The sequence below is a fragment of the Artemia sp. Qi Xiang Cuo genome, chromosome 7 (assembly GCF_049724085.1).
Source record: "Artemia sp. Qi Xiang Cuo chromosome 7, ASM4972408v1, whole genome shotgun sequence".
Taxonomy (NCBI): domain Eukaryota; kingdom Metazoa; phylum Arthropoda; class Branchiopoda; order Anostraca; family Artemiidae; genus Artemia; species Artemia sp. Qi Xiang Cuo.
This window is the reverse complement of record NC_142800.1, coordinates 80,628,732-80,655,741: the sequence shown is the minus strand read 5'-3', so window position 1 is coordinate 80,655,741 and position 27,010 is coordinate 80,628,732. Positions and strand designations below refer to the sequence as shown.

The window sequence follows — 27,010 nt, the reverse complement described above, 5'->3', positions numbered from 1 at the left end:
TACTCTAAAATAGCTGAGGTCTTAAGCGGGGTTCCTCAAGGAACAGTTTTGGGACCTACACTCTTCAATGTATATATTAATGACGCTCCAAGAACCGTTACAAGCAAGCTTAGCCTGTACGCCAACGACTTAAAGCTCATTGGTCCTGTTGGAACTCAGCAAGGTGTGACGTCAATACAGTCAGATCTTGACAGCTCTGGCAACTGGGCCAAGACATGGAGGCTCGAGTTTAATGTCGAAAAGTGCAAGGTTCTCCATTTTGGAAGAAATAACCCATGATGGCAATACTCGATGTCAGCAAATGCTGGTGTGAGACAGCCACTCTCTGAGAGCCCCTCTGAAAGAGATCTGGGGGTTATTGTAGACAAAGACCTTAATTTCAACTGCCACACCCGAGCTGCAGTAGCAAAGGTGAACCAAACTCTCGGTCTCATCAAACGTACAATGACAAGTAGATCCCCTGTAATAATCACAAAACTTTACAAGAGCCTGGTGAGACCAAGATTAGAATTTGGAATGTGTGTCACCACGCCAATTAATAAAACAGACCAGATGGCTCTCGAGTCTGTCCAAAGACGGGCGTCAGAATGCATAAAGGGGCTCAGAGACACAGAGTATGAATGCCAACTGCAGAGCCTCAAGCTACCAACTCTGACATACTGTCGGCGAAGAGGTGATATGATAATGACCTACAAACTGCTCAAGTCTGACGACAAGGACCTCTTTCAGCCTGCCCAGTTGTCAAGAACCCGGGGTCATTCAGCGAAGCTTTTTTGGAAGCGTGCTAATACAAGGAAGAGGAACCATTTCTTCTCCAACCGCATCATAAGCCTCTGGAACAATCTGAGCGAAACGACAGTGAGTTCACCATCCGTTGACAGTTTCAAAGCCAATCTCGATAAGGAATGGGAAATCAAACTATGGCTCACGCAATGGGATGAAGCTGATGTCCTGCGGCCCTATCATCACTAACTGGCGTACACTGGACTTGTCCATATCGCTAGCAAGTGCGATTTAAGGTAATTTAAGGTAGTTGCAGCTTTCCTAGATTTTGAAGGGGCATATGACTATGTGAACCACCAAATCTTTTTAAATAAACTTGCAAACCTTGGAGTACCCCCTAAGCTAGTATCTTTTATTAAATCCTTCATAGAAGTGCAAAGTTTCATTGTTTGTGTTGGTTCAGCCTCTTCACCCCAAAAGACAATAACCAAAGGCCTACCTCAGGGAGCAGTCCTCAGTTGCCTCCTATTTGCCCTATATCTCTGGGACATGAACCTACCCCAAACGAATCTACAATATGCTGATGATCTTGTGCTATGGTCATCTGTCAACACCTTTCAGATAGCACAGTCAAATCTGCAAAAATCACTTTTCCAGTTTGAAAAATTCTCTCAACATTCAGATTTACCCATTGCACCCACCAAGCCAAAAATAATCCAATTTCACCGGAAGCAAAGCCATACTAATGCAAAACTAACTCTAAGTAAAACAGCTATTCCAGAAGATAATCATATTAATTACCTAGGTCTCATGCTCGACCAAAAACTTAATTTCCACCTCCACATTTCAAACACAATAAAAAAATGCTATAGAAAAAAAGTATACTAAAAAGACTTCTTTCCAAACCCTGGGGCTGTAAGGAGAAAACCTTACTCCAGTTTTATAAATCACATATAAGACCCCATATTGACTTTGGGCTCATTGTCTTTGGTGCTTGTGCAAAGACCCAGATGCAAAAAATTGGAACAACACAAAATGATATAATAAGTCTGATATTTGGTCTTAGGAAACCCACAAGCACCAAGTTCCTGCCTATAGAGAGTGGATTAACAACAATAAGGAAGAGACGTAGCTTTCTCTTGACGAAACATCTAACAAAAATTGAATCAAATAGCTCACACACACTACATAATTGGTTAAGAAATCCAGCTATGTATAGAGGCATTGCAGATGAGTATGCCAATATTCAGAAGAAGTTCCCCATACCAGCAAAGTCTATTGCACCTACTTTCCCCGATCCCCCCATGGAATTGGTCAAGTCCCATAATAAATAATGACTTCTCAAAGTGGAATAAAGATTTAACCCCCATTGCTTTTGTCCAGAAAAAATTTGCAGAACTTAATACTATTACCTATAAAAATTACTTCCGAATATTTGTTGATGGGTCAAAAATGAATGAGAAGGTTGCAAGTGGTGTTTTCCTTCCTCGCCAGAAAACTGCAATGGGCAAGAGATTATATAATAATTTATCCGTAATGTCTGCTGAGTTAAATACCACAATCATGGCATTAGAACACCTTAAGGAAAACCAACCTTTGATTGCAAATTCAAATAATATTATCATATATTCCGACGCTCTATCAAGCCTTGAGTTGCTGGCCTCAGCTCCTCAATATAAGTTGGACATTGACACTTATCATTGTCTCATTATTATAGATAATCTTGCTTCAAGTGGCATAAAAACTTATTTTCAGTACATTCCTAGCCACTCTGGCATAAATGGTAATCATCAGGTTGATGAAATAGCAAAAAATGCTATAAATATTGACCAGCCAAGTGGGAGACCAATCCCAATTAGAGATATTTACTGATGGAGGCTATCAGATATTAATTTTAATAAGATTAATTCTATCCTTTCCCCCTTTCCCAATAAGAATCTTTCTAAAATTTATCATAGAATTCGTTCTGGAACAAATGGACTAAATTTCCTTGCATTCTCATATAAGTGTTCTAATTCAAGTGGTTCAATTCCCCTGTCCCCTCTTTGCAGGCATTGTAATATGAATAATGAAACAATTGACCATTGCCTAGGGTAAGACACCCAGTAGTCGGACACTTTAATCACTTGGAAAACTTTTTGACATTTAAACTACTCTAATTACTTTATTATACCACCTAGAAACTTAATTTTTTTATCAAAAAATTTCTGAAGATTTCCTGAACAAGTAGGTTACTAATTCAAATAGTTTCACTTGTACAGCGCCTCCTATTTTTTAATTTACTAACAAGTGACAATTCTGCCTAAACTCAGACATACAAACGGCTCATTGTAAATAGTGATTAAAATAGTATAAAAGATTATGTCCAAGAATAGGCAGGTGGCCAACTACTGGGTGTCTTATCCTATTTGAATGTAATATGCTGACGTCTGCACAACATACCTTGCTTTGTAAACTGTTAAAATGCTTCAAACACCACACAATCTCACTATCAGCCAAGAGCCTATCAGCCTAGCCAACTATACATGCACACAGAGCACAGAAATCGATATCTATCATCTTATATTTGAACTCCTTGAGTCAAAAGATGTACTGAAAGACATCTGACAATATCTAATAAATAAGAGACAACCAAGCCAGTAGCTCTGTAGCCCACAGAGTGAAGCAAAAAGAAAAGGGCTAAATAGTATTAACTGAATAGCCCGCCTGCTGTGAATTAGAAGAAGAAGAAGGAGAAATGATACTCTAATGTTCCCTAATAGGAAATAAATTGAAAAAAAGTGTTTCGGGCTGTATAAGTAATAGTCTGGGCTTTATAAACCTCTTAAATCAACATGCAAAATTCAGAGGTAAAAACAAACTTTTGTTTTTTTCTCTTTCACCCCTATCTAGCCTAGTCAAAACTGCATTTAACCTGGGCCTAATTTCTTATTTTAGCCCAGAACCTTAGGCTAGGCTATCTTTAATTCCAGCAATTGAAGAACTCTTTAGAAGGCAACTAGAAAAGTTCATAACTTTATATGTTAAGCTCCTCAAGCTTTAACTAACCTGCCTAGCAGTTCAGAAACAAAATCTCAAACTGGCCTAGGCCTATAGGCTAGCCTACATCAGAAAAGCAACATTCAGTATCTTGATCAAACAACTTTATCAATCAATTTAGGCGATCTAAAAAAATTGAATCAGGCAAAGACACGTTTTATCTTATTATTTTCTTTTTCAAAGCTCTTCTCTACCTTTCTAGCTATTCTATACAAACATCACTTCAGAAATTTAAAAAATTTGTTGTAAAAATATAAGCTAAATCCTATTTGTGATTCTCATTTTACAGGTAGGGATTTCTCTTTTGAGATTAGAAGAAAATCGCTTAAGAAGAAAAGATTGATTAAAAGTTTCACAAAATTTTAGTGAAAAATTTAATTTGTTTGTTTCTGTTTTCAAAGTAAGTAGTTCTCGTAATTTAAGCCAGAAGGCCTGTTTTTTCACTCATCAATGTGCTGAGATCTTACATCTTGTCAGAAAACGCTTAAAAGTGAAATCTTTGAACAAAGATCTTACATCTTTGGCCGTTTTTATGCAAACTTCTTTCATCATTCTGCTCTGATCAGCGGTCTGAGAACAATGATGAGTAGATCATCAAAGTTCTCTCATCATTGTTCTATATGGTAAAACAGTGGCGGTCTTCACACTTTTTGCTAACATCTGTGAGCTGTAAGATCTTAGAACAAAGATGAGTTTAAAAAACAATAATCTTTGCCGAAAGATAAAAGATCTTAGATGTAAGATCTTAGTGCTAAAAAATGGGCCTAGAGAAGTAAATTTTCTAATATAAAATATGTACCCTCATTGTATCTTGAAATTGTTTTGGCCTTAGACAAATTTAACAGGATATTGCCCAAGAGTAGCCTAGGCTAAAGCTGGTCTGTGCTGTTTTTTTGGCTAAATTTTAAAAAATACTTTCTTATTGTTATACAAAGTAGCCTAGTATGCCAGATAAAAGAGGTTAGCAATATTACATAACAAGATTAGCCTAATGGTTTCTCAAAAAACTATGCTAGATATAAACAGCAGTTAGATTTTGAACCAAATGACTTCTAGATTAAGCATTAATATGTATATTTAGCCATTGGGTAAAGGTTAAGAATAGCACTACTCCAGAATGAGGCATATTAAAACAAAAAGAGATACTTTTTTAGATTGATAATTTTATTTGCTCATTTTATGGTTTTGTTTACATAATCCCTCCTCCTATAGGCCTATAGTCCTAGGTTATAGATGACATAAAATAAAAATTATACAATTAGAGGCTATTCCTTATTTTGCACTCTTTCATACAAATAGGCTAGCCTAGTTCTTCCCCTGACAATACAGCCCCCACCCCTCCCTATGGACATGTATACAGTGCTAATCATATGTTTGTCAGTTGTTCTATCATTTGATTGGTCTGTTGTAAAACCATTTACTCTGTGTGTACAGTTTTGGAATGATATGAAAGCAATTGGTTCAGTTGAAAGTCTAGATAAAATAGAAACCATTCAAGCAGACTTTGACTTATTTACTTGATGGGCAGAGACTTGGAAGCTGGAGTTCAATGTCTGGAAATGCAATGAAATCAACTTTGGTTAAAAAAAAACAAAGACACCAATTTAATGGAGTCAGGCAACCCATTGTCAATATTCATGTAAAACAAGACCATATTCTATCAGTTGATAAAGAGTTAAAGGGTACTCCTGTACTAAATGGGCTCTTTTATATACTGTTAGTTTGGTTAATGCTGATGAATATGTAATAGTTTAGAAACACATTTGGGCTATATATTTGCACATTCGGAGTGAGGGATAAAGCTTAGCATATATTATTACATAACCTAACCTAGGTAACTTCCATCCCTAACCCCTCCCCCCCCCCAAAAAAAAAAAAGTTCAAATATTGTGTATGCAATGAAAACCATGCTATATATTGCATTGCTCTATAGTGGTGTCCTGAATTAACCTGTCAAAAACAGGTTTTTTGTGACTTGTTTCCATTGCAGTATATAAAAGAGTCTATTTAGTACAGGAATACCAGTTAAAGTTTAATTTTCATACTCAAACTTAGTTTTGTAACTGATATAATGGGTTATGGCAAAATTGGTAATTTTAAGGACCCCAATAAAATGAGTAGCCTATTTTACCTATTTTGTGCAATTTGTCTATTTTATGTAATTTACATATTTTACCAGTATCTTGCATATTTTACTGACATATTCTAAAAGGCAATTTTCACAGAACAAAAGAGCAAAGAGGCTGGCAGAAGTAGTCCTGGATATGATTTTGTTTTATGTATAACTGTAAATCCCGCTTTAAACGGCAGTCTGTCTCACTTCAGTCTCTTGTTATCAGAACAATAAAGTGTATTATAGTACTAGTAATTATAATTTCAAAATTGTGAAATAACAGTTGGAATAAAATTATATTAGTTTTGTGAGCTGTTAAAGACAGAAAAGGCTTCAAGCAGGATTGACTTTTTCTTGATTGACAAATAAGAAAAAAAAATAAGTAGCCAAGAAAAACAAGGGTAATGTCTGCCACTAGACAGAAAAGAAGCAGATATTTTGTCAGGAACCCAGTCATCTCCAGTACTAAAAAAAAGAAGGAAAACTAACCTTTTACCTTAAATTACCTTAAATCACATCTTCTAGCAATTAAGGTTGAAGAACCTGTAGATATAGCCAGGTAATGTTGACTTGATAATCATCATGTCACAGTTGGATTATCACTATTTACATATATACAGGACAACATTTCATAACACAATTCATAATGACAGGACAATTAACATAATTTTCATATTTACAGGACAGTTTGGTTTTGTTGTTGGGTTTGCTATATGTATTGGTGGCTGGGCATATTTGGGGGTTAAAGGGGGTGGTGGCATCTAATAGATGCCACCCTTTACTTGAAAGGGTGACTTAAAAGTTACTTTTTGAAGTAAGGGTGACTTAAAAGTTACTTTTGAAGTAACTTTTAACAGTGGAAGAAAGACTGGATAAAAAACAAGCCAGAATACATGAAAGACTATTTACCAATTAATGTGGGATAGAAATCTCTGCTTAGTGATTGACTTAGCTTGTCTACTGACCCAATTTTCATTAAAAGTGTGGTGAGCTGATCTTAAGTTATTGTAAATTGGGTTTGTAAGAATATCTCCAGTATTTCTATTTAAATCAACATGATTTTTTTAAATTCAATTCAATTTTATTCAAGAAAAAACATAACACAGACATCAATAATAATAAAGATCCTAGAACATAACTTGTTAAAGACCAAAAAAAGAAATAATTAAAGTAACACTGAAAAAAAAATAGAAGAATAAAACATGGGTAATTGAAGACAATTGGTTAATAGTAGGATGATCAAATTATATTATCAAGTTTTGTTACATTTTTATACAACTTTCAGAAACTTGTGGCTAGATCCTCACTGGAGGGTATTTTGTTCCATTAGATAATAGATTTGTAAATGGGAGATTGCTGGGCAGCACTAGAAACGCATTTAGGAATTTTAAAGGCTCTATTGGATGAACAGAGACAGCGGGCTTCCAAATTATTAATATTATAATAGGTTAGTAGTTGAGGTGGAAGATTATTGTGGAAAGCAGAGTAAGCAAGCAATAAGTTTAGTTTTTGTATGATTTGATCAAGTAGAGCTATGCCAAAATCTGAATACAAATCACAGGTTGGATATAGATGGGGAAGCCGGAAAACTGCTTTAATGGCACGGTTTTGGGCAAATTTGAGTTTTTTAGTGAAGGACTGTTTTGTATTTCCCCAAACTGATCTGCAATAAGAAAGGTAAGGAAAAATAAAAGAATAATAGAGGGTAACTAGGATGTCAGGAGGAAGAAAATAATTTGCATGGTTAATCATAGCTACTTGTCTCAAAATTATTGTTGTGATGTAAGAAATATGATATGAGAATGATAAGCATGAGTCAGTAAATACACCAAGAAACTTGGCAACCTCCACTTGTGGGAGGATGTTGGAGGAGTGCCTGAGACCAAGAGCAGGTTGAATTACATCTTTGTTGTAGGGGGTTCTGAATAATACTATTTGACTTTTTTTGCTATTAATGGTCATGTTATTTGAAAGGCACCATGCCTAGACTCTGTTCAGAAGGACTTGGGCAGAGGTTATTGCTGATGGTAAATTGGTGCCAGTGATTAAGAAGTTGCTGTCATCAGCAAATAGTACAGGATACACTGAAGGGCCCAGGTCCATAACAAGATCATTGATATATAGGAGAAATAAAATCGGGCCTAGAACGGAGCCTTGCAGGACACTCCTCCAAACAGGTAAGGCCTGAGAGGATACTCCACCTAGGCTCACACTCTCTACCCTTCCAGATAGATAAGAATCAAACCAAGAGAGGGGAACACCACAAATACTTTAACTATTTAATTTACTTATTAAAATACTATGATTGACCATGTCAAAGGCCTTAGAAAAATCCAAAAATAACCCCAATACAGTTTTTTTAAGGTTGACTTGTGAGTATATGAACTGTGTGGCGTCAATTAGAGCATGAGAAGTTGAAAATTTCAGCCAAAAGCCATATTGATGAGAAGAAATCAAGGAAATGGAGTGCTGACTGGCGAACAGAAAGGGAGACAGATGTCTGAAGATAATTCTCTTGAGCACTTAGGATATAACCGGAAGAATTTAGATTGGATGATAATTACCTATCTCAGTTGGATTGCCCTTTTTAAGAACTGGAATGACAATGGCTGACTTTAGTAAATGAGGGAAAACTCTGTGGGTTAAAGATAGGTTGGCAATATGCTTGATGGGCTCATAAACAAAAGGAGATATGGTCTTCAGGAGCTTATTACTTAATCCAAGACAGTCAGGAGTAAAATTATTAGGGAGAGAACCAATGATTTGAAGTACCTCATTGCTATCAGTTGGGAAGAAAAACATGGATCTAGGATTGAAGCAAGGGAATACAGCCTGTAAGGAGGAGCGGGATTCAGTATGAGCAACATTAGAAAAATAATTATTAAATGCGCCAGGTGCACGTAAAGGGTCAATTAATCTGCCATTTCTTTCTTTAAGGCGAATAGATATAGGCTTTAATTTTCTATTTTTTGAGAGTATATCATTAATAGTGAACCATTTTTTTCAGGTTCCCTTTGCAATTGAGAATTTTTGTATAATAATAATTTTCTTTCCCTCACAGCTGAGTGTAGTCTATAAGGTTTTATAATTTTTATAATTTGATTGGTCAATATTACTACTGTTCTTATAGACTAATTTATATAATTTGTTTTTACAATATGAGGAGACAATGAGGCTATTTGACACCCAGGGGCATATAGGGATATTTTTCCAGTTAGGTTTAGAAATAGGAAAAGTTGAATGGATAATCTCACTTAGCCTTTGCGCAAAACAATTTGTGACAGATTTTACCTCTTGAAAATTTAAGACATCGGACCAGTCAGTGGTTCTTAGGCAATCAATAAAATAGGATATATTTGCAGATCTGTAGTTTCTAGTACGTGCTGGAATATTAATTCTAGAGCGTAGAGGTAGTGGTTGCGAAGGTAGTGACAAGTAAATAGGAAAATGGTCTGACAGATCTGAAAATATTATATTTGAGGACAGGTCATTTCCCAGGGAAGTGGATACAAAAATGTTATCAATTAATGTTGAAGTTGATCTCACAGGATCAACTCTACTGGGGAAAAAAATTGTGGGTAGACCACACATGGTTACCAATTCAAAAAAAGTGTCAGATTCAATAATTTTACCAACATTCAGTAGATTGCAATTAAAGTCCCCAAGAACTATTGCCTTTTTATGGGGTAGGTTAATAAAATTAGAAAAATCATCAAACAGATTACAAAAACATGAGGTCGGAATTGGAGGAGGTTTATAAAATAAGGAGTATATAGGAATTTTGGCTGATAACTATGTTAACAATTATTGAATAAATACATCTGAGATTTATTTGTGTAGAGAAAATAGTTTTGCACTCTGATAGCCTGGTAAAATTTACATTAGAACAGATGTAAAGTGAGATACCCCCAGAACACTTTGTCAATATCCTGGGCATATAGATTATTTAGTAACCAAGGAGTAAAAAATCAGTAGTGTCATCATTATCAGAAAGCCATGTCTCTGTTAATCCTATTGAAAGGGCAGACACCATTGAATGAAATTAAATCTTTAAACTTTAGCCACTTATCGCGGATGCTTCTGATGTTGAAATAAAGAACATTTAGGGAATTATTATTTACAAGTTTTGGCTTCGCATTGGTAGAAAAATCTAGAGTATAAAGGTATTTACAACTAGCTTGTGCAAAGGTACCAGGGGGGCTGCTTATAGGGTTGGCATGCTGATTACTTTCTATATCGGGATAATTAAAAGCAGTGTTATTAAAGAGGGATAAATTAGTTAAAAACGAAAAGTCACACATTAAATAGTTGTCAGGCATCCTGATTGTGACTCAATCAGCCTATGTTGGCTTAAAACACTCTCAATTTGAATATATGCTTTGGAAACTATGGTCTTGCTGAAGTGGGTTTTTGCCAAATTCTTCAGAATAATGTATTTCAACTGATTGGGTAACTCTAATTGGGAAATGAGCATAGAGGTAACTGTAAAGCTGGCTAATTTAAAGTATATGGTTGATTCATCTTCCAAAGCATTTGGAGAAACTCTGTGAAATGTGTGGGGAGTAATTCCAGGTAGCTTTGTTGGTCTTGATGTCTTTCCTTGTGCAGGATTTTCTGAAAGGGGGTTTTTTGGGGGTATCAAGGGGAACCATGGATTAGTTTTATCTCGGATGAAATTATTCTGAAAATTTTCAACACTAGGGGAAGCATTGGGAACTTTTGGTGTCCTGGGGGCTACTGATGGTCTGGGGGCTACTTGTGGCCTGGGGCCTGTTGGTGGGTCAGGGGCCGTTGGCGGCCTGGAACCTGTTGGGGGACGGGGGACTATTGGTGTCCTTGGGACTTGTATTGCTACAAAAGGGATTGGAAGTTGTTGCTCTTTTGCTATTCTTGCCCTTTGTTTATATTTGGGACAGTTTCCTTTATCTAGGGACTGGTGTTTACCCTTACAATTAGTACATATTGGGTCAAAGTGACAGTTTGACTCATTATGGTCCTTGCCTAGGCAAATCTTACAAATGTTGGAATCCTCTCTGCAGTATTTATCTGAGTGCCCAAGCTTTAGACAGTTAGTACACTGTAATGGCTTTTCTTTGTAAGGCTTGAAAGATTTTTGTTGGCCAAAGAGGAACACTTTGTCAATATAAAATTGTCCTTGAAGCTCAAACAACACAGTTTTAAAGTTTGTGGTTTCAGTGGTTTCATGACCAAAGTTATGGAAACTAGAGTCCAGAATGCATTCACCTTTTTTGTTCATCAATGCTTCCTTCAATTTAGGGACATTGTAGAGCACTATCTTTGTTTGTATTGGGCTTGGGGATCACAGATGGGCTGTGACAACAACATTTTCAACACTTTTCAGCTCCATTACCTTTTTCACTGATGTGGGGTTGTTCAAAAGGATATCTAGGGATCCTGATCTGTTTATATTCATACTAAAGTTGCAACAAATGGTCTTGAAGAGGAAAATTCACAACTTAGGTAGATCATGGTTGTTAAACATGCAATTATCAGATTGGGGAACTAGTTGAATAATTACCGGGAAATTGGCTGGATTTCTTGAAGAGTTGTTCATGGTATTGGTTTGATGTATTATTACTGAATCTGGTGGACTTTTTATTCACTGTCTTCTACACTTAGCTGAGTTAACTATCTTAAAGCCTTCTTCATCTTTTTCAGTATCACTTGTTAAGGGTGATAGACATTGGGTGGTATCCATGATTAGGGTATGACTACTCTTCAGAGACGTCGATGGTACAGACGCAATTGTAAGGGGGGGGGTTCTAGCAAGGGCTTTTGAAGATGGTTGAAATGGTGACTTACTCATATCCCTATCAGGAGGTTGTTTTGGAGGCTCCTTTTTCCAAACATTTGAGCTATTCAAAATCACAAAATCAAACACTAATTTGAATTTGTTTCTCAATAAGTTCAAAATAATCAACAATAACGAAGAAAAGTACCAGTAATCTGGTTTAATGTCTACTATTCAGTTGCCAAGAAATTTAAAGATTCACTATTTTAGCAAAGTTGAATAGGTTAGTGGGTCACCTTAAGTCAAAGTATTCACAAGTCTTATCAAAGACATAAATTATTCACGTTTTATTCACAAGTTAGGTTGCAAAATTGCAGGTATTCAGATTATAAGTAATTCACAAGAGAAGTCTTATCAAAAACGTGAATTAATACCATTTTTGTTCACAGGTTAGGTTGCAAAATTGCAGGTATCCAGATTATAAATAATTCACAGGAGAAGTGTCTCCTCCAAACTCACAATCAAGACAGATTCACAAATCAAAACTCACAGATTTTTTTAAACTTCAGTTGCCTTCCTAAAAAAGTATGGGAAGTCATTTGCTTCAGATATTACAGTTGCCTCATCAAAAGATCTGGATTTTCAACAATTTGGAGAGCCAAAGCAGAATCAATATCCTCATTTTTATTTTTAAATTTCACATCCCAGATAAATCCTATGTGCATTCTGTCATTCTCCCAGGATTTGACATTTACCTTCCCACTGGAGAATTCCCCCATTTTTTTCTTGGGATAATTTCCAGACCTTCGCTAGAAGGGGAATTGAAATTTCTACTCTCCTGTTTCAGTCAGAGGCAATTAGTTAGGTACATAAGCATCAGGTTTGTGCATTTTATGGTAAAAGCATGAAATTTGGCAGACATGTGCAGAAAAATATGGAGAATGACTGGGGCCAGAACCACATTTTCCAATGCAATTATTGCATTTGTTTGCATTTTTCAACACTGAAAAAAATAGCTGACTTTCAGAGTGGGGTATTTTTCTAATCAGAGGGTCTTTTCTGACTAATTTGTCTCTCTTGATCCAAAAAATGTGCTTACTTTTTTGTCCAACTCCTGGTTACTGAGTTATCATCATTTTCATCACTATGCTCTATGCACTAGTGAGTAATTTCTGCTTTCTGACTTTGTATTTTTCATTATAATCACATAGAAACTGGTGAATATGTTACAGAAAATATGAAGAATTGACTAAGTTGCAAATTCAGATCTATCTCCATGGTTCTGCACTACTTTGTGTTTTTCCACTTGAAGAAAAAAAAAAAATGCAAATTTTTAGAATTAGTGATGACCAAGTTTCTACATATTTTTCTACAATTTTCTGTGCAGAAAAACGAGTTCAGAAAATGTGGTTCTGCCCCCTGTCAGATTTTCTGTATTTTTCTACATATTTGTGACAATTTTTGTGCTTTTACTATAAAATGCACAAGCCTTCTGGAAACTAGCGCTTATGTACCTAACTAAATTGTATAGCATTTTCTATAGTAAGGACCCATAAGGGTTCAAAGTATTAACATTAGTTCATTTTTCCCCAGAGTCACCATATGGAAGGGGTGGGTGAATAAATTTTGGAGTGGGCTCAGTCAACTGGAAATCAAAAGTTCCGGTGCTCTTTTTTAATATTTAGCCTGCTTTTCAACCAATTACTGTCAAATGTGTTGTTATTGACTATAGTGTCTTTAAGAAATTCTTATTCTAGTTTAACAGCCCTTTTGTTTCAGCAGTTGTTTTGAAAGAATCTTCAGATAGACACAGAATTAGTTCTAAGGGAGAGATAAAGGGAGAGTGGAGGTAGAAATTGAAGTATAATCCCCAGGGTTGTATCCAGGACTTTTGGGGGGGGGGAGGGACTTCAGAAAAGGCAGTCATCTGAGCCAGAAGGAGAGGAGCTAAATTTGCCCGCAGATCCTATTGAAGACAGTCTTGATGACTGAAAGTGACTGAATATTCTGCTATTTTGATTTAGTGCTTAGTTAATGAAAGTCATGAAAGTGTTTTTTACTTGTATTTGTTGCTTTTATAAATAAATGAAAAACAACATGTATATGCAAGGCTATATCCAGGTGGTTAGGGGGTTTATAACCCCCCCCCCCCCCAAAAAAAAGTGTTAGTCTGACTTTTAAAAGCATAACAAAAATGAATATAAACAAATTTTTGATCCATTTTATAAAGTTTTTTTTGTATTCCCCCCACCCCCCAAAAAAAATCCTGTATTTGGCCCTGTGAATATGATATGAGAAATGCAGCTATTTAAATATGCAATTCTGTTAGGATAACATTTCTTAGGTTTAAATATAGAAAAAATTGCCAATATGATTTTACTCCCAAGTTAATGTTTTTTATCTTTTTTTTATTACAATAGAAGTCCAAAATCAGGCAATGTGCAAGTGCTGAGGTATTACCCAAGGCAACAGATTACCAAAGGGATAAAACAGACTGTTAATTAAATTGATGAGAATGTAGATGAAGGGGCATTACCTTTTTTAAGCCCAGGAAAGTCAGAGTCATTAAAATATTTAAGTAAAAGCTGAAAGTGATGCTTAAAAAAAATACTCAACTGGTCTAGTAGCTACAGGGCAACTCTAAAATGCTAATTTTGCACTATATTTCCTAGGGAGTACCATATTATACCATGTTTTATCAATTTTACCTTATTTTACCAATTTTACTTACTGAGGTTTTATTTTACAGTAATTTTACAACGAGGCTCAAACTGGTGCTGCAAAGGCTAGCCTACTGTTGATTTAATGAAGAGAACTTTCAGTAGTTGTTCCCCCTCAGCTGCTTTCAAGCTTTTTAAAGGTTTAATTTGGTCTAAGCTAGAGTTTGGTATGTGCATTGCCATCCTAATTAACAAAACATCAAGGAATTCTAGAATCAGTTCAGAGAAACACAACTAATTGCATCAGAGGCCTCTGTGATATCCCCTACCCTTCTTGGCTTGGAAAATTGAATTCATCCACACAGGCTTATTGCCAAAAGAGAGGATATCACCTTAATCCATTTGAGAGCTTTAAGGTCCTCTGGACCTGTAGTGCTCTTGATTTGATGGCTCCCAATTGAACCTCCACTGCTTCTTCTCCCACAGACTGAAGAAAGCTTCTTCAGTCTTCCTTGATGTTTGAAAGACTGGATGGAAGGAGTGCTGATAGTAGAGTCCTTTAATTCATTCGACTGGTTAATTACTGTTCTTGGAAAATAAACTTGACAGGTTCTTAATCTGGAGCTTAATTTTGGTAGCTTCTTTGAATGTCCTCTTGTGAGATGATGGCTGGTACTGTGGTTGCCTTTGAAGATGGTAGAATTTTCCTTTTGGAGTTTATAAGTCAGCATCATATCACTACGCATGGGTCTGTAGACAACAGTAGGTAGCTTGAGCTGCTTGAGACGTTCCTCATATGAAGCCAGCTTTAGGCTTTTCATGCACTTTGTTGCTCACCTCTGGACATTTTCAATGAGCCTAACATCTTGCCAGTAAGAAGGACCAGCCAAGCACATGCCAAAATCAAGATGGGGTCTAACAAGAGCCTTACAAACGAAACTCAGAGAATAGAGAAAGTAACAAAATGAAAAATAAAATCAAAAAGGGTGAAAAAACGAGTATTTTGTCAGCAAGCTAACAATTAAGAAGAAAAAATATAATAAAATTGTGCGACAAGGACATCCGCAAATTGTTCCAAATTTAAAAAAAAAAAAAAACACGAGACGAAAAAAAACAAAAAAATTTACTATAAAATTTCGAATTTTACTTTAAAAATAAATAAAAGACAATGAATAAAAAAACAGGTCGGAAAAAATTAAAATTAAATTTAACAAGATGATTGTGTAAGGATCTTTCGTCTTGCATTAATTTTGGCTGGTCTACATGCAAATAGGTTCTTTTAAGTTTTTTCGGGTGAAAATATTGATTGAGTCCTTCAAGATTAAACTGTCGTAAATTGGGCTTAATGAAATATCTCCAGTATCTCTATTTATTGCTAAATTTTGGTTCATATATTTTTTTATCTCAATTACCTCCTTAAAAGTTTGTGGTACGCCATTAACAGTTGATATTAAAGTTGATTTGCAGTTGCAACAAGTATTAACAGTTGATTTGCAACAAGAGCCTTAAAAAGTTTCATGAATATTGTTGCCTCTCAGCTACTGATGGTAGGAGAGATAAAAGATAAGATATTTATTTTAAAAAAAAATCGCTATCACAAGCCCACAAAGGGCTGAATTTGGACTTTGGAGTCAACAATATTAATGAGTACACTAAAAATAAAAACTAAAACCAAGGATAGAATTTGCTCAGGAGACAACATGCTGGACATGTGGAACCTCAACCCTTGATCAGCAATCACACTAAGGTCTTTTTCTTCTTCTCTTTTCACTCGATGGTCCTTTGTATTAGTGATTGGATTTAAAATTGAATATGTAGCCATTTGGTTATTAGGTCCAAGGTGCAAAATACAGCATTTGCTTGTATTGAATTTGAGAAACCAGTCTAGAGTCCAATTCTGTAGCATGTCTAGATCTTGTTGAAGTTTGTATGGATTAGCAATGCCAAAAAGTTTGGATCATCATTAAACAAATGTATATTGTTATCCACATGATTGGAAATATCATTGATATAAATGAGGAGAAGTGTTGGACCCAATATAGTTCCCTGAAGTACCCCACTTATTACTATGGCCTTGTCGGAGTAGATTGGCTGGCTACCTGTCTCAAATAAATGGACTTTCTGCTTGTGGTTAGTGAGAAAATTCATCAGCCAGGCTATCAGGGATGTATTGATACCAGCAGCCAATAATTTCAAGAACATTTGACTATGGGGCACTTTGTCAAAGGCCTTAGCAAAGTCTAGTGGGAGTAGGTCGACTGGATGCCCTTGGTCAATCAGGTTTGTGATTATCTCAGTTGATTCCAACAAGTTTGTTTTGTTTGATTTTGCTGACTGGAATCCATGCAGGTTGGGTGACAAGATCTTGTTTTTGGTTAAATATTCGAGCAATTAGTCATTGACTATGCGTTAAAGCATCTTAACTACAACTAAGGTTAGGCTGATAGGTCGAGAGTTCTCAGGCTTGGTGCGGTCATATTTTGAAGGCTGGAGTTATATTGGCTACTTTCCAGTCTGCTGGGAGCTCTCTAGTGGTAAGTGATGTCTAAAAGATTCTTTTCAGGGGATCTGCTATCACTTCTGCAATTTCTTTTAGTAGCCTAGGATGTATATTATCAGGTCCTGGTGACTTGTTAGGATTCAATTTTTTTTAAATGTTTAAGGATCTCTGTAAATGATACTGTGGTGCTCTCTATTGGGATTCATATATTATAGTTTGTTGGGGAAGGTAAAGGGCCACCAGGCTCAGTGGTGAAAACTGAGACAAATTGTTGTTTCAGTAAATTAGCAAGTTTATTAGTCTCCGTAACTTCTCCATCTTGCTCAGTTATCAGTTTTTTAATGCATTGTCTTTTGTGGTCTTGGCTAGAGATGTAATGCCAAAACTTTTTTGGGTTAGTCTTGGTTTCATAAGCAAGTTTAGATTCAAAATTCATATGCAAGGCCCACATCAAGTTTTTAAGTTTGTTCTGGCTATTGCAATACTTCTCTCTGTAATCAGGTGATTAGTACTGTTTATATTTCTTCAAATATCTGCTTTTAGAGTTGATTTCCCTCTTCATCTCTTTTGTCATTAATGGGAGTGTTTTTGGTTTGGGGATAAGTTTACTTGAGGTGTACAGGTTTGCTTTACTTATTATTAATTCTTTGAAGCTCTGCCATTGCTGTTCTAGAGAGCCAGATAAGATGTCATCCCATGCAATCCTGCCAAGATCCATTCAAATCTTCTCATAATTAATTAAGGTCTTCTTGATGTAGTGATTTGTTGTTCTGAGGAAAGTTTTTTTTAATATGTATGGCCCTGTGGTCACTTCCCAATTGGGGGCATGTATGAGGTGGAGAGCAGAGCCTCTGGTCTTTGGAGAAATATCCAATCAAGAAGGCTTAGCTGCTGACCCTACCTAAAACGTGTTGGCAGGATGACAATTTGTTGGAGAAGAACATCATGAACAATGTTAATGATTGTGCTTGTAGGACCAGAATGAATGCAGGTAAACTGGTCTTTCCAGGTTATGTTAGGCAGGTTCAAGTCACCTGCAATTATTAGGTCCCCATCATGGTTGTCTGTAATCTTGTGGATGAGCTCTGCCAGTTTCCTCTGGTGATGGCGGAAATGGACTTCTGTATACACAGCCAAATCTGACAGGTGGATGGCTATTATTTTCAGTAACTGAAATATCGAAGAAAATGGTTTCAGTATTAGGGCATCCAGTAGAGTAGCTAATTGGGGTGGTGGTAAAAGAGGTTTTGACCAGTGCAAGTGTTCCCTAATGGCAATGATTGGATGACAAGTTGGATACTTCATGATAGCCTTGCAACTGTATGGTAGACATGTGAATCTAGAAGCTGGTTTCTTGAATTCTTGGGGCACACCTCAGTAAGAAGTATTACACCATAATCATTTGCATATATCAAAGATTTCAGCTCATTAATTTTGTTTGGTAGTTGGTCAACGTTTGCTATAAGAGTGAAGAAATCTTGATTTACTTGCTGCTTTCTTTGGTCGAGTACTTCCTTATGGCAGTGGTTCATGTTGAGGATGGACTTGTCTACAATGGATAGAAAAGTACTTGAAGATCTACTATCATCAGCTGCATTAAAACTTTCATTTGTAAGGGACTTGTTGGATGATGAGTCTGTGAATTCATGGGCACTAATTGGTGACATAAACACTTCTAGATCATTATGTACACTATGTACAGGGCTGGTATCTGGGGTATCTAACAGTAAATGGGCAGGGTATGATTATGAAATTCAATCTGCTCAACCTATGAAAAGCTTATTCCAAATATTTTTCAGCCAGATAATTCTTCAACAACAAAAGGACTTGATCAAAAACTTTTAAAGAAAAATGTTATGTACTTTCTACATACCTGTGGGGTGATGTAGGGGAGTGTATTGGACTTCAGTACAAATTTGATAGATATTTTCTTTTTTATAAGTGTTGCAAGCTTTTTCAGAAAAATGGATCCCCTAGAAGCAGCAATCCCTAGTCCAAGCTGCTCAGTACTGTTCTAATTGCTGCCTGCCCAGTGTAGGTCTTCTTAGTATAATTGTTGGTGACCTTGTGGAAAGCTAAATTGACTTCAATGACAAGATGGTCAATTTTGCCCTGGGGGGGGGGGTAACTTATGCTTTGTAGTTGCTCTGTATTTTCAGTGAACAACTGATTGGTGTTGAAATTTAAAGGTACCTTGTAAAACATACTAATAGTTGGTAATTGAGTTTCAAGCTTGTCTGGGTCTGAGGGACTTCTATAAATGCTGCCTACTTGTATCATGATATCATAATTAAGGAGGTCAGAACAATATAGCTCCAACATAAACTGAATCAACTGATAAACTAACTTGATAGGCACTGTAGGGTGTTTTGACGTGCACCAATATACCATGTTTGCATTTGAATGGCTATAAGTTCTAGATAACAAAATATATAGGGAAATTAATATTCAGTTCAGCTAGCCTATTACTACTCAACTTCAGCAAATGGAACCATACCAATTATTAGAGCATAAAACGGTTTTAGGCTCCTTCAGTTTCTTAGTAAACTGAACAGCATCATTGATGACAGTATGAAAAGTTAGACTTACTCATTGTTGGTCTTTTTTGTTCTGCCAGTTGGGGTCATCTATGTTGATGTAAGTGAGGCAATGTCTGCAGTAGATCTAGAGTTCACAGCACAAAAACTTCCAAAATTTCTTTTATAGTTCAATGAACCATCACTATATTCAGTCATTTGTCTTTCAATGGATGCAAAACTTATATTTGAACTATATACACTATCCAATTTTTGTGATTTTATGTCTGCACTGGGAAGCACCAAGTAGGAGGCTGGTTTTTGGCTCAATTTTCAAGTTAAGTGTGAGAAGGTTTTTCTTGCCTGTAGCAATGCATTCTTTCAGTTTTTAAACAAGCTGTTTATGCTTTTCATGGTTGCACTTGAAGCAGTGATGGAATAACTCAGTATTTCACTTACTAAGAAAAGATTCTTTCAGATTTTTTTTCTTTTTGATTTGGAGAGGGGAAACAGTGCACACCAATGATAGAAGAGTACTAGTTGTAGTGATTGTGCCACTCTGTGCACTTCAACATCAAACATTACCTTAGGGACTGTATGTAATCCCATACTTGCTCAATAGGAAGTTTCAGACACAATTGGTATAATCACATGTAGTAGATATTATGAATTATTGGCAACTAGGTTGTTCTTTTATGCATCATGAGCCTTTTCAGTATGGAAAATTTGATGCACTTCTGTCTTAAAGGACTCCTGTATGCTCACACTTAGAGCCTGGACCTCTGCTTGAATATTTTTTTTTTGCATCAGTAATGCCTGCTACACTTGGATGGTAAAGCTGTCTTTGACCTGTTCACCTTTACCTAGACTGTACTAAGCTCTGCTCTAAGTGCGGTCTCGGACTGGATAAATGAGATTGAAAGACTTGCCTGAAGGTTTGTCATAGCTTGTGAGATCACCTGTGGGATATCTTCAGTAGTAGCTGTAGAATAGATAGAAGTTATAACTATAGGAACAGCCACTTTGCAATGTAGACATGTCCAATTGAAACCACTTTTATATTCAATTTTGTTTAGAAGAACTTAATCATTTTCAGATACATTAGGCAACCACAACAAATCCATTTATTGCATTTGTCACAATTCAGCACACTTGAGTCTTCATCTAGATCAAAACTGCAGAACATGCACTTGTCCATATTACTTATTATTGGACTTTTCTTGTGTGTTTTGGTGTCTGTGCTGGGTCACCTTTGGCTAAATTGTGGTGAAAGAGAATGGTCTTCATTGCCTGTCTCTGAGGGGATAATTTCTAGATGAGGGGCTTTTGTATATCTTGGAAAGTTGCACCTAATAATTTAGTCAAGTATTGTTAGTATCTGACATATATTAGAAACGAAATCTTGAATTGCACTATTTCTTGAGAAGGGGAGCTTACTGATTTACACTATCTGTCAAAAAAAGCAAAGAAAACATATTGTTTAAAGTTGCAGAAATTGCTCAAAGATTCATCAGTGTAAAGCAGCAAGCTGGTGATTTTTTCAACATTTATCATGACAAAAAAAAACCCTCAAGATTGACAATTATATTTATCATAATATGAACAGTTTATTTTAACTAGCAAACAGAATTTTCTCTGAGATTGCTCAAAATGTAGTATCAGCTAATGGTGTGTATGTATTTACTTTTTTTTGTATTTTTGCAAGAGTAATATAAAATGCTATTCCTGTTTCTAACTGTCAGTTTATTTTTATTGTGCTACTTATGATTAATCTTTTATTCTTAAAATTAATATACGTATCTAGGCGATTGTTTTAACTATCTTGTTTTATTTATAGGCTTCCAAAGATTAGTATTTCTGGCCATAATTTTCATCTGACGTAAATTGGAATTTCTTCATTTGTCTAATCATAAGAGATTGCCTAGTTTCATCAATAGAAAGAAGATTGTATTAGCCCATAAGGAGGGCAAATTAAAATTTTATGACTTTTTTCAATTATTTTGGTGAGTTTTTTCTATTTATATATTTTTTTTATGTCATGTTTTACTAGCTGTTTGTATTACTGGTTTAAAGAAAACAGATACTAAGCTGCTGCTCTTCCAAGTAAAAATAAAAAAAAAAATGTATGTATGTTTCATTAGTTCGGTAGCATAATGATATTTTGTCTGGGAATTCTGCCGAGCAGTCTTCAGTGCTCGAAAAAAGCAAAAATAACTTTTTTAAATAAGTCTTAACAGAGCAAAAGAAAGACTGAATCCAACAGACCAAGCCAGAATAAATGAAAGACTATTCACTCCTTAGATTTGGCAAGAATTCTCTGCTTTGTGATTGACTTAGCTTGTCTACGCACTTAATTTTCATTAAAAGTGCGGTCAGAAGATCTTAATTTAAACTGAAGAATGAATATTATTAGAAACCTTTAATTTTAAGTAATTGTAAATTGGGTATATTGGAATATCTCCAGTATCTCTTTTTAAAGCAAAGTCTCGATGGATTTTTTAATTTCAATTGCCCTCCTAAAAGAATGTGGGAAGCAATTTACTTTAAACATTAAAGTTGCCTCATCAAAAAGAACTAAATGATCTGGATTTTCAACAATGTGGAGGGCCAAAGCAGAATCAATGCCCTCATTTTTATTTTAAATTTCATATCCCAGAGAAATCTTGATAGTAAATGAGATGTTACTGACTACAGTGTCTTTAAGAAATTCTTATTATGGTTTAATGGCCCGAGTGTCAGATAAATACAGAATTAGTTCTAAGGGACCGACGCGGGGGGTTTGGAGGTAGAAATTGATATATAATCATCAGGGCTGTATCCAGGACTTCTATTTTGGGGGAGGGGGGCTTCAGGACAGGCACAGCCACCTGAATCAGAATTTGAAGGAGAGGAACTACATTTGCCAGTAGATCCTGTTGAAGATGGTCTTAATGACTGAATATTCTGCTATTATGATCCAGTCTTAGTTAATCAAAGTCATCAAAGTGTTACAAACCACTGTTTTACTTGTATTTGGTGCTTTTATAAATAGACACAAAATAACATGTATATGATATGGGAAATGTTGTTGAATGTGGCTATATATAAATATACAACGCTGTTAGGACAACATTTCTTTGGTTTAAATGTAGAAAGAAAAATTGCTAATATGATTTTACTCCCAAATAAATTTTTTTTCACAAAATGGATGTCCAGAATCAGATACTGTCCAAGTGCCAAGGATATACCCTGGGTACGAGAGTACCAAAGGAATAAACTAGACTGTTAATTAAATTGATAAACTCTAGATGAAGAGGCATTACCTTTTTTTAAGCCCAGGAAAATCAGAATCATCAAAAAATTCCATTAAAAGCTGAAAGTGATACTTAAGAAGAAATGCTTTACTGGTCGTGTGGCTACAGGACAAGTCTATGCCCTATATTTCCTAGGGAGTACCATATTTTACTCTATTTTACCAATTTTACCTTATTTTACCTTATTTTGCCAATTTTACTTACTGAGTTTTTATTTTACAGTAATTTTTACAAGACTAGTTCAAACCCGTGGGATTTTCAGTTTGTTTAGTGCTGTTTATCACAAGACCCTCCCTAATTTAGCCGGTAAAGCCTTCGACCCTTGCTTGTCAGTGTCTTGAAATTGGAACTAATTATTTAGATAGATGTTACTCTTCCCTATTATTCTAGGATAAAAGACCGACTATTTTATCGCCATTGGAAACACAATTTTTATGGACAACAAATTTGGATGGCTTTTGCCAAATTTGTTTCTATTTAAAAAAAAATTTCATAACATTCTGTATCTTTCATAATTTATTACGAAAGGCCTGTCTTGTGGCAGGACATATTTATATTCACCTTATGAAACTTATAAACTTTAGTTAACTAGTGCCTTTAATTTCAAATGAAAAAAAAAAAAAAAAATAGAAACTTGCCTTGCAACTGAATTGCTTTAAATAGATGTTGGTATGCATTACCCACTTTTTGTCGTCAATGTCTTATGAGGGCGGGAAATAGATACACACATATGAATTTTTTTTTTAGGGGGGGGGGCGTGGATCAGCGCTGTCAATTCACGGAGATATAGGTTGGGGATGGCAAAATATATTTAAAAAAATATTTTTTCATTTTACAATAAAAATAACAAAAAAGACATTTCTCAATGAAAATACTAGAAAAGGTATTTTCAAAGTCTAGGTGTAAATACTCCCTCCTGCCATCCTGACGTCACGGGGGGGGATTAGACCCTTTGGACTCTTTAGGTTGGAGGTCCTCCTTTTTTGAATTTTGTGGTAGGGTTTTAAAACAAACTGTATTTTCATTTAAGACTGTTTGCGAAAACGATTCAAACATTGACCAGCAAAAATAGCTTTTTGATAATTTCTTAACTTATAAACGATTAAAAATTTTAGTTTAGTAAAGTAACTGAAAGTGCTATTTTCAAATCTCACGTAATATCATAAAACACGAACAACTTTTGTTTTGTAAAATCTGAACTCTTCCAAAACTTGCCACAAGGAGCTAGTCCACAAAAAAACATCTATAAGACAAATGAGGCTTGATGAGACAAATAAGAAATAGGGGGTAATAATTTCAGAAATAGGGGTTAAACTGCCCTAAAAATTGTCGTAGTCTAAATGGGAATTATGTCATGAAACCCAAAGTGTATGAGAACCCTAAACCACTATCTGCAAAACGTAATTTTTTCCATTTTTCCGGAGAAGGATGATTATACAAGCGCGTTTGGTTTTTTTCTGGTGTGATCATGTCAAACTATCATTATAAATTATATAAAAAAGTGTTTTTAGATCTAATGTCCTAAGTAACAAGAGATCACGCCAAGGGAGAAAGTGCTGCAATCGAATATAAATGTTATGGATAAAAAATTCCAAGTATTATTGAAAGCCTGTTCATATACCTAGTCTCAGAGGCCATACTATAGAGGCATAGTCATGTTGTATATCATTCGTTCCTAAATGTACCTCGTAACCATTTAAAAATGAGCTGTTAATCTAGACTATTTATCTAATAAAACTAACGGTAATGGCGTATTGTATGGTGTAAAAACTCAAAAAGTGTTTTAAGCCCATGTTTTAAGCCCATTTATATATATATATATATATATATATATATATATATATATATATATATATATATATATATATATATTAGGAAAATTAGGCTTTATTTCAAAAAGTATGCTCTTAATGAGCTTTTATAAGTTTAAAACAAGCAAAAATTATTCTGTGTATGAAGGAGATTGTCCCCTGATTAATCCCCCCCCCCACTCTTTGTGCCAAAATTTTATAGCGTTTTACTGAAAACATTTATTAGTGTAACAAATGTAATTATTTTGGTAGTCGTAAGGGCTTTATTTGCTAATTGCCTTTAAAAGAACTTAAACAGAAAATTTATTTTTGAGAGGAAATACGCAACAATAAGGTCTTCCCTTCTTGAAAAACTGAAAATTCTTTTTTGCTGTTCCAGCTCCCTTGTGTTCGAGCTGTCGTTTATAAAGTCTTGGGGAATCAGAAATCAAAGTTTAGTATAAAGAACGGTAGGTTCAATGAGGGGGGGGGGATAATATACAAACTACTTTCTGTTCGTTTTAAGTTTTTATACCACTCGTTACTTCCATTTGAAAAGAGAAATGTTCCTTTTCTTAATTGAAAATAAACCTAGATAGATTGGGATAAAAAAAAGTTAGCGGGTGGTGGAACGACCGACCCATTCTGGCCTGGCCTCTCAAGTGTATGTAAAGGTATAACTGTGGGGGAAGGAGAGATACAGCTAAAATAAGGAGGGAAGAAATATCACCAGCTCCATGCAGGTACGTGGGGGATGCTTTCGTGCCCGTGATCTACCCCCCTGATATGACATAACTTTTATGATTTTCTGCTATGAATCCTCATATTTTCAATATAGTCACATGCTTGTGGTTTGACTTGTCTTCGATTTTCTGAATTTTTAAGGTTTGAGCCCCATCTTCTTGTTCATCATATTAGGCCTGCTTCTGCTGGCCCAATAGTTATTTTGGTACCGTACCAACGATGTTCTCTTGGCTTGTGGAACGTGTTAATAGGACTGGAAGTTTGAAAACGAAACCCTCATGTAAACAAGGGTGAAAATAAATGTAAAAGTACAATACTAAGCTTAAACCACGAAAGTCTCCCATAGTTCATTCCTAAATAAATAAATCTACGAGTGACATTTCTATTGTTTGACTTTTGTTTTAATATCACGCTAAAAATCCTCAATCGTTTGTAAAGATTGTAGTAAGTTTTTATTAGCACGGCGGAAATCGGCCGATAACAACAACACATTCAAATTTGTTAATTCCTATATCCGTAACCGCATTCGATAATAATAAACCGCTTCTAAAGTGAGTTATTTATGAGAATCGAAACAAAAATTGACCCTTGATTATGTCGATTTGTATTATTTACCCAGAGAAGAGTGAGGGGACAGCTGCTGAAAAACAACCCCCCCCCCTCCTCTCGTCCCCAAGAATACCTTGAAAACAGAGGTGCCATTTCAGCCAAACCTTAGGGTGGGCAAGCAATCGACATGGGCCCCGAAGCAGGCTTGTATATAAAAAAAAAATTACCTCTAGCTTTATCCGAAAAAAAACTGTCTTCCGTGAGAGTTACCGTAAAAATTAAGAAGATTGTCTCAATTGCTTTGCCTTTCCTTCTTTCGCTCTTATGCCATAGGTTCGGAAAAGGCCAGATATCTGAAGAAAGCGGAAACGGTATGTGCAATGTTAAAAAAACATCCATATGAGAGTCTTTCGCTTGTCCAAATCTGTAACTTGACAGATGCCAATTCTCTGTAGAAAATAATGCCTTGACATTACTATATTTCTTAGCCAGATTCTTCAGTTCGCTGTTTCCAGTAAATGCTTTATTTAAAATTAGAGTCATGCTACAACTATGCAAAACTTTGCTCGATCAAGTAATTTTACAAAATCAAAAAATACAACAAAATTTTGAAACAGATCAGTGAACACTCAAGGCAACAAGGGGAACCGTCGTAGTTTCATCTTCACAAAGTCGTCAACAAGCTGGTCGAAATCCAAGTTTTTAACTAAATCCTTCTCTGCAAAGATCAGAAGCAGGTGACTAAAACGATCGTTTCCTGCGGTCAGGCACAGATATTTCTTCACGATTTCAAGTCCAGAAAACAAGCGTAGATTGATGGCTGTCGTGACAGGAAGTTTGGGAGAAATATGAAGAACTTTGATAATTTCTGAATAGGCCACTGGAAGTGTCTCAATATTATCAATGACGTCCATGAAGTTCTTCGGCTTTGCCTCCTCCTCGAGCAAAAACCGCTTGGCAATATCAGCTTGGGCCTCAAGAAGGATCTGGTCCATGTTAATTTCAAAATAGAGTTCATAGAATTGCTTGAGGAGCCGTGCATCCAAGAACATGTTAGAGCTGGGGTCCCAAGCTTTGAGTGTACTGAGCACTTGGAGTTCATCTCTAAGCCGTCTGTCTGATTCCTCAGTCAGACGATCTACAGTCTCCAGGTATTTTCTTTTCAGTTCTTCGCTAGAGTTGGAGCTCTATTGTCGGATTCAACAAAGTTTTTTCCTAACGTCGAAGTGGTCATGAATTCTTTCAGGTGTTTGATAATTTTTTGGGTTCTTCTAGTTCGTCCCTTCTGACCCACAGAGGAAGATCCGGACGCGGGTTCATTCACGTTAAGT

The 27,010-nt window shown here is 35.7% G+C and overlaps 2 protein-coding genes across 2 annotated transcripts in view; both read left to right on the top strand.

The window, feature by feature from the left end:
* The first annotated feature begins 552 nt into the window (after positions 1-552).
* On the top strand, positions 553-4,105 carry LOC148950748 (uncharacterized). Its single transcript, XM_089091937.1, has 2 exons — positions 553-858; positions 4,052-4,105. Exons 1-2 carry the CDS (start codon positions 553-555, stop codon positions 4,103-4,105), a joined length of 360 nt encoding a protein of 119 aa, XP_088948063.1.
* eIF5 (eukaryotic translation initiation factor 5) overlaps positions 3,483-27,010 on the top strand; it is a 75,861-nt gene continuing 52,333 nt past the window's right edge. Inside the window, exons 1-2 of the mRNA XM_089092615.1 lie at positions 3,483-3,572; positions 21,141-21,306. The gene's annotated coding sequence lies outside the window, so the exon portion shown is untranslated. The remainder of the gene's footprint in view (positions 3,573-21,140; positions 21,307-27,010) is intronic.

Coding starts and splice junctions, on each gene's coding strand:
- LOC148950748 (XM_089091937.1), top strand. CDS start 553: ATGGCTCTCGAGTCTGTCCAAAGACGGGCGTCAGAATGCATAAAGGGG. Junction 859..4,051: donor ACAATCTGAGCGAAACGACA/GTGAGTTCACCA, acceptor CTCATTTTACAG/GTAGGGATTTCTCTTTTGAG.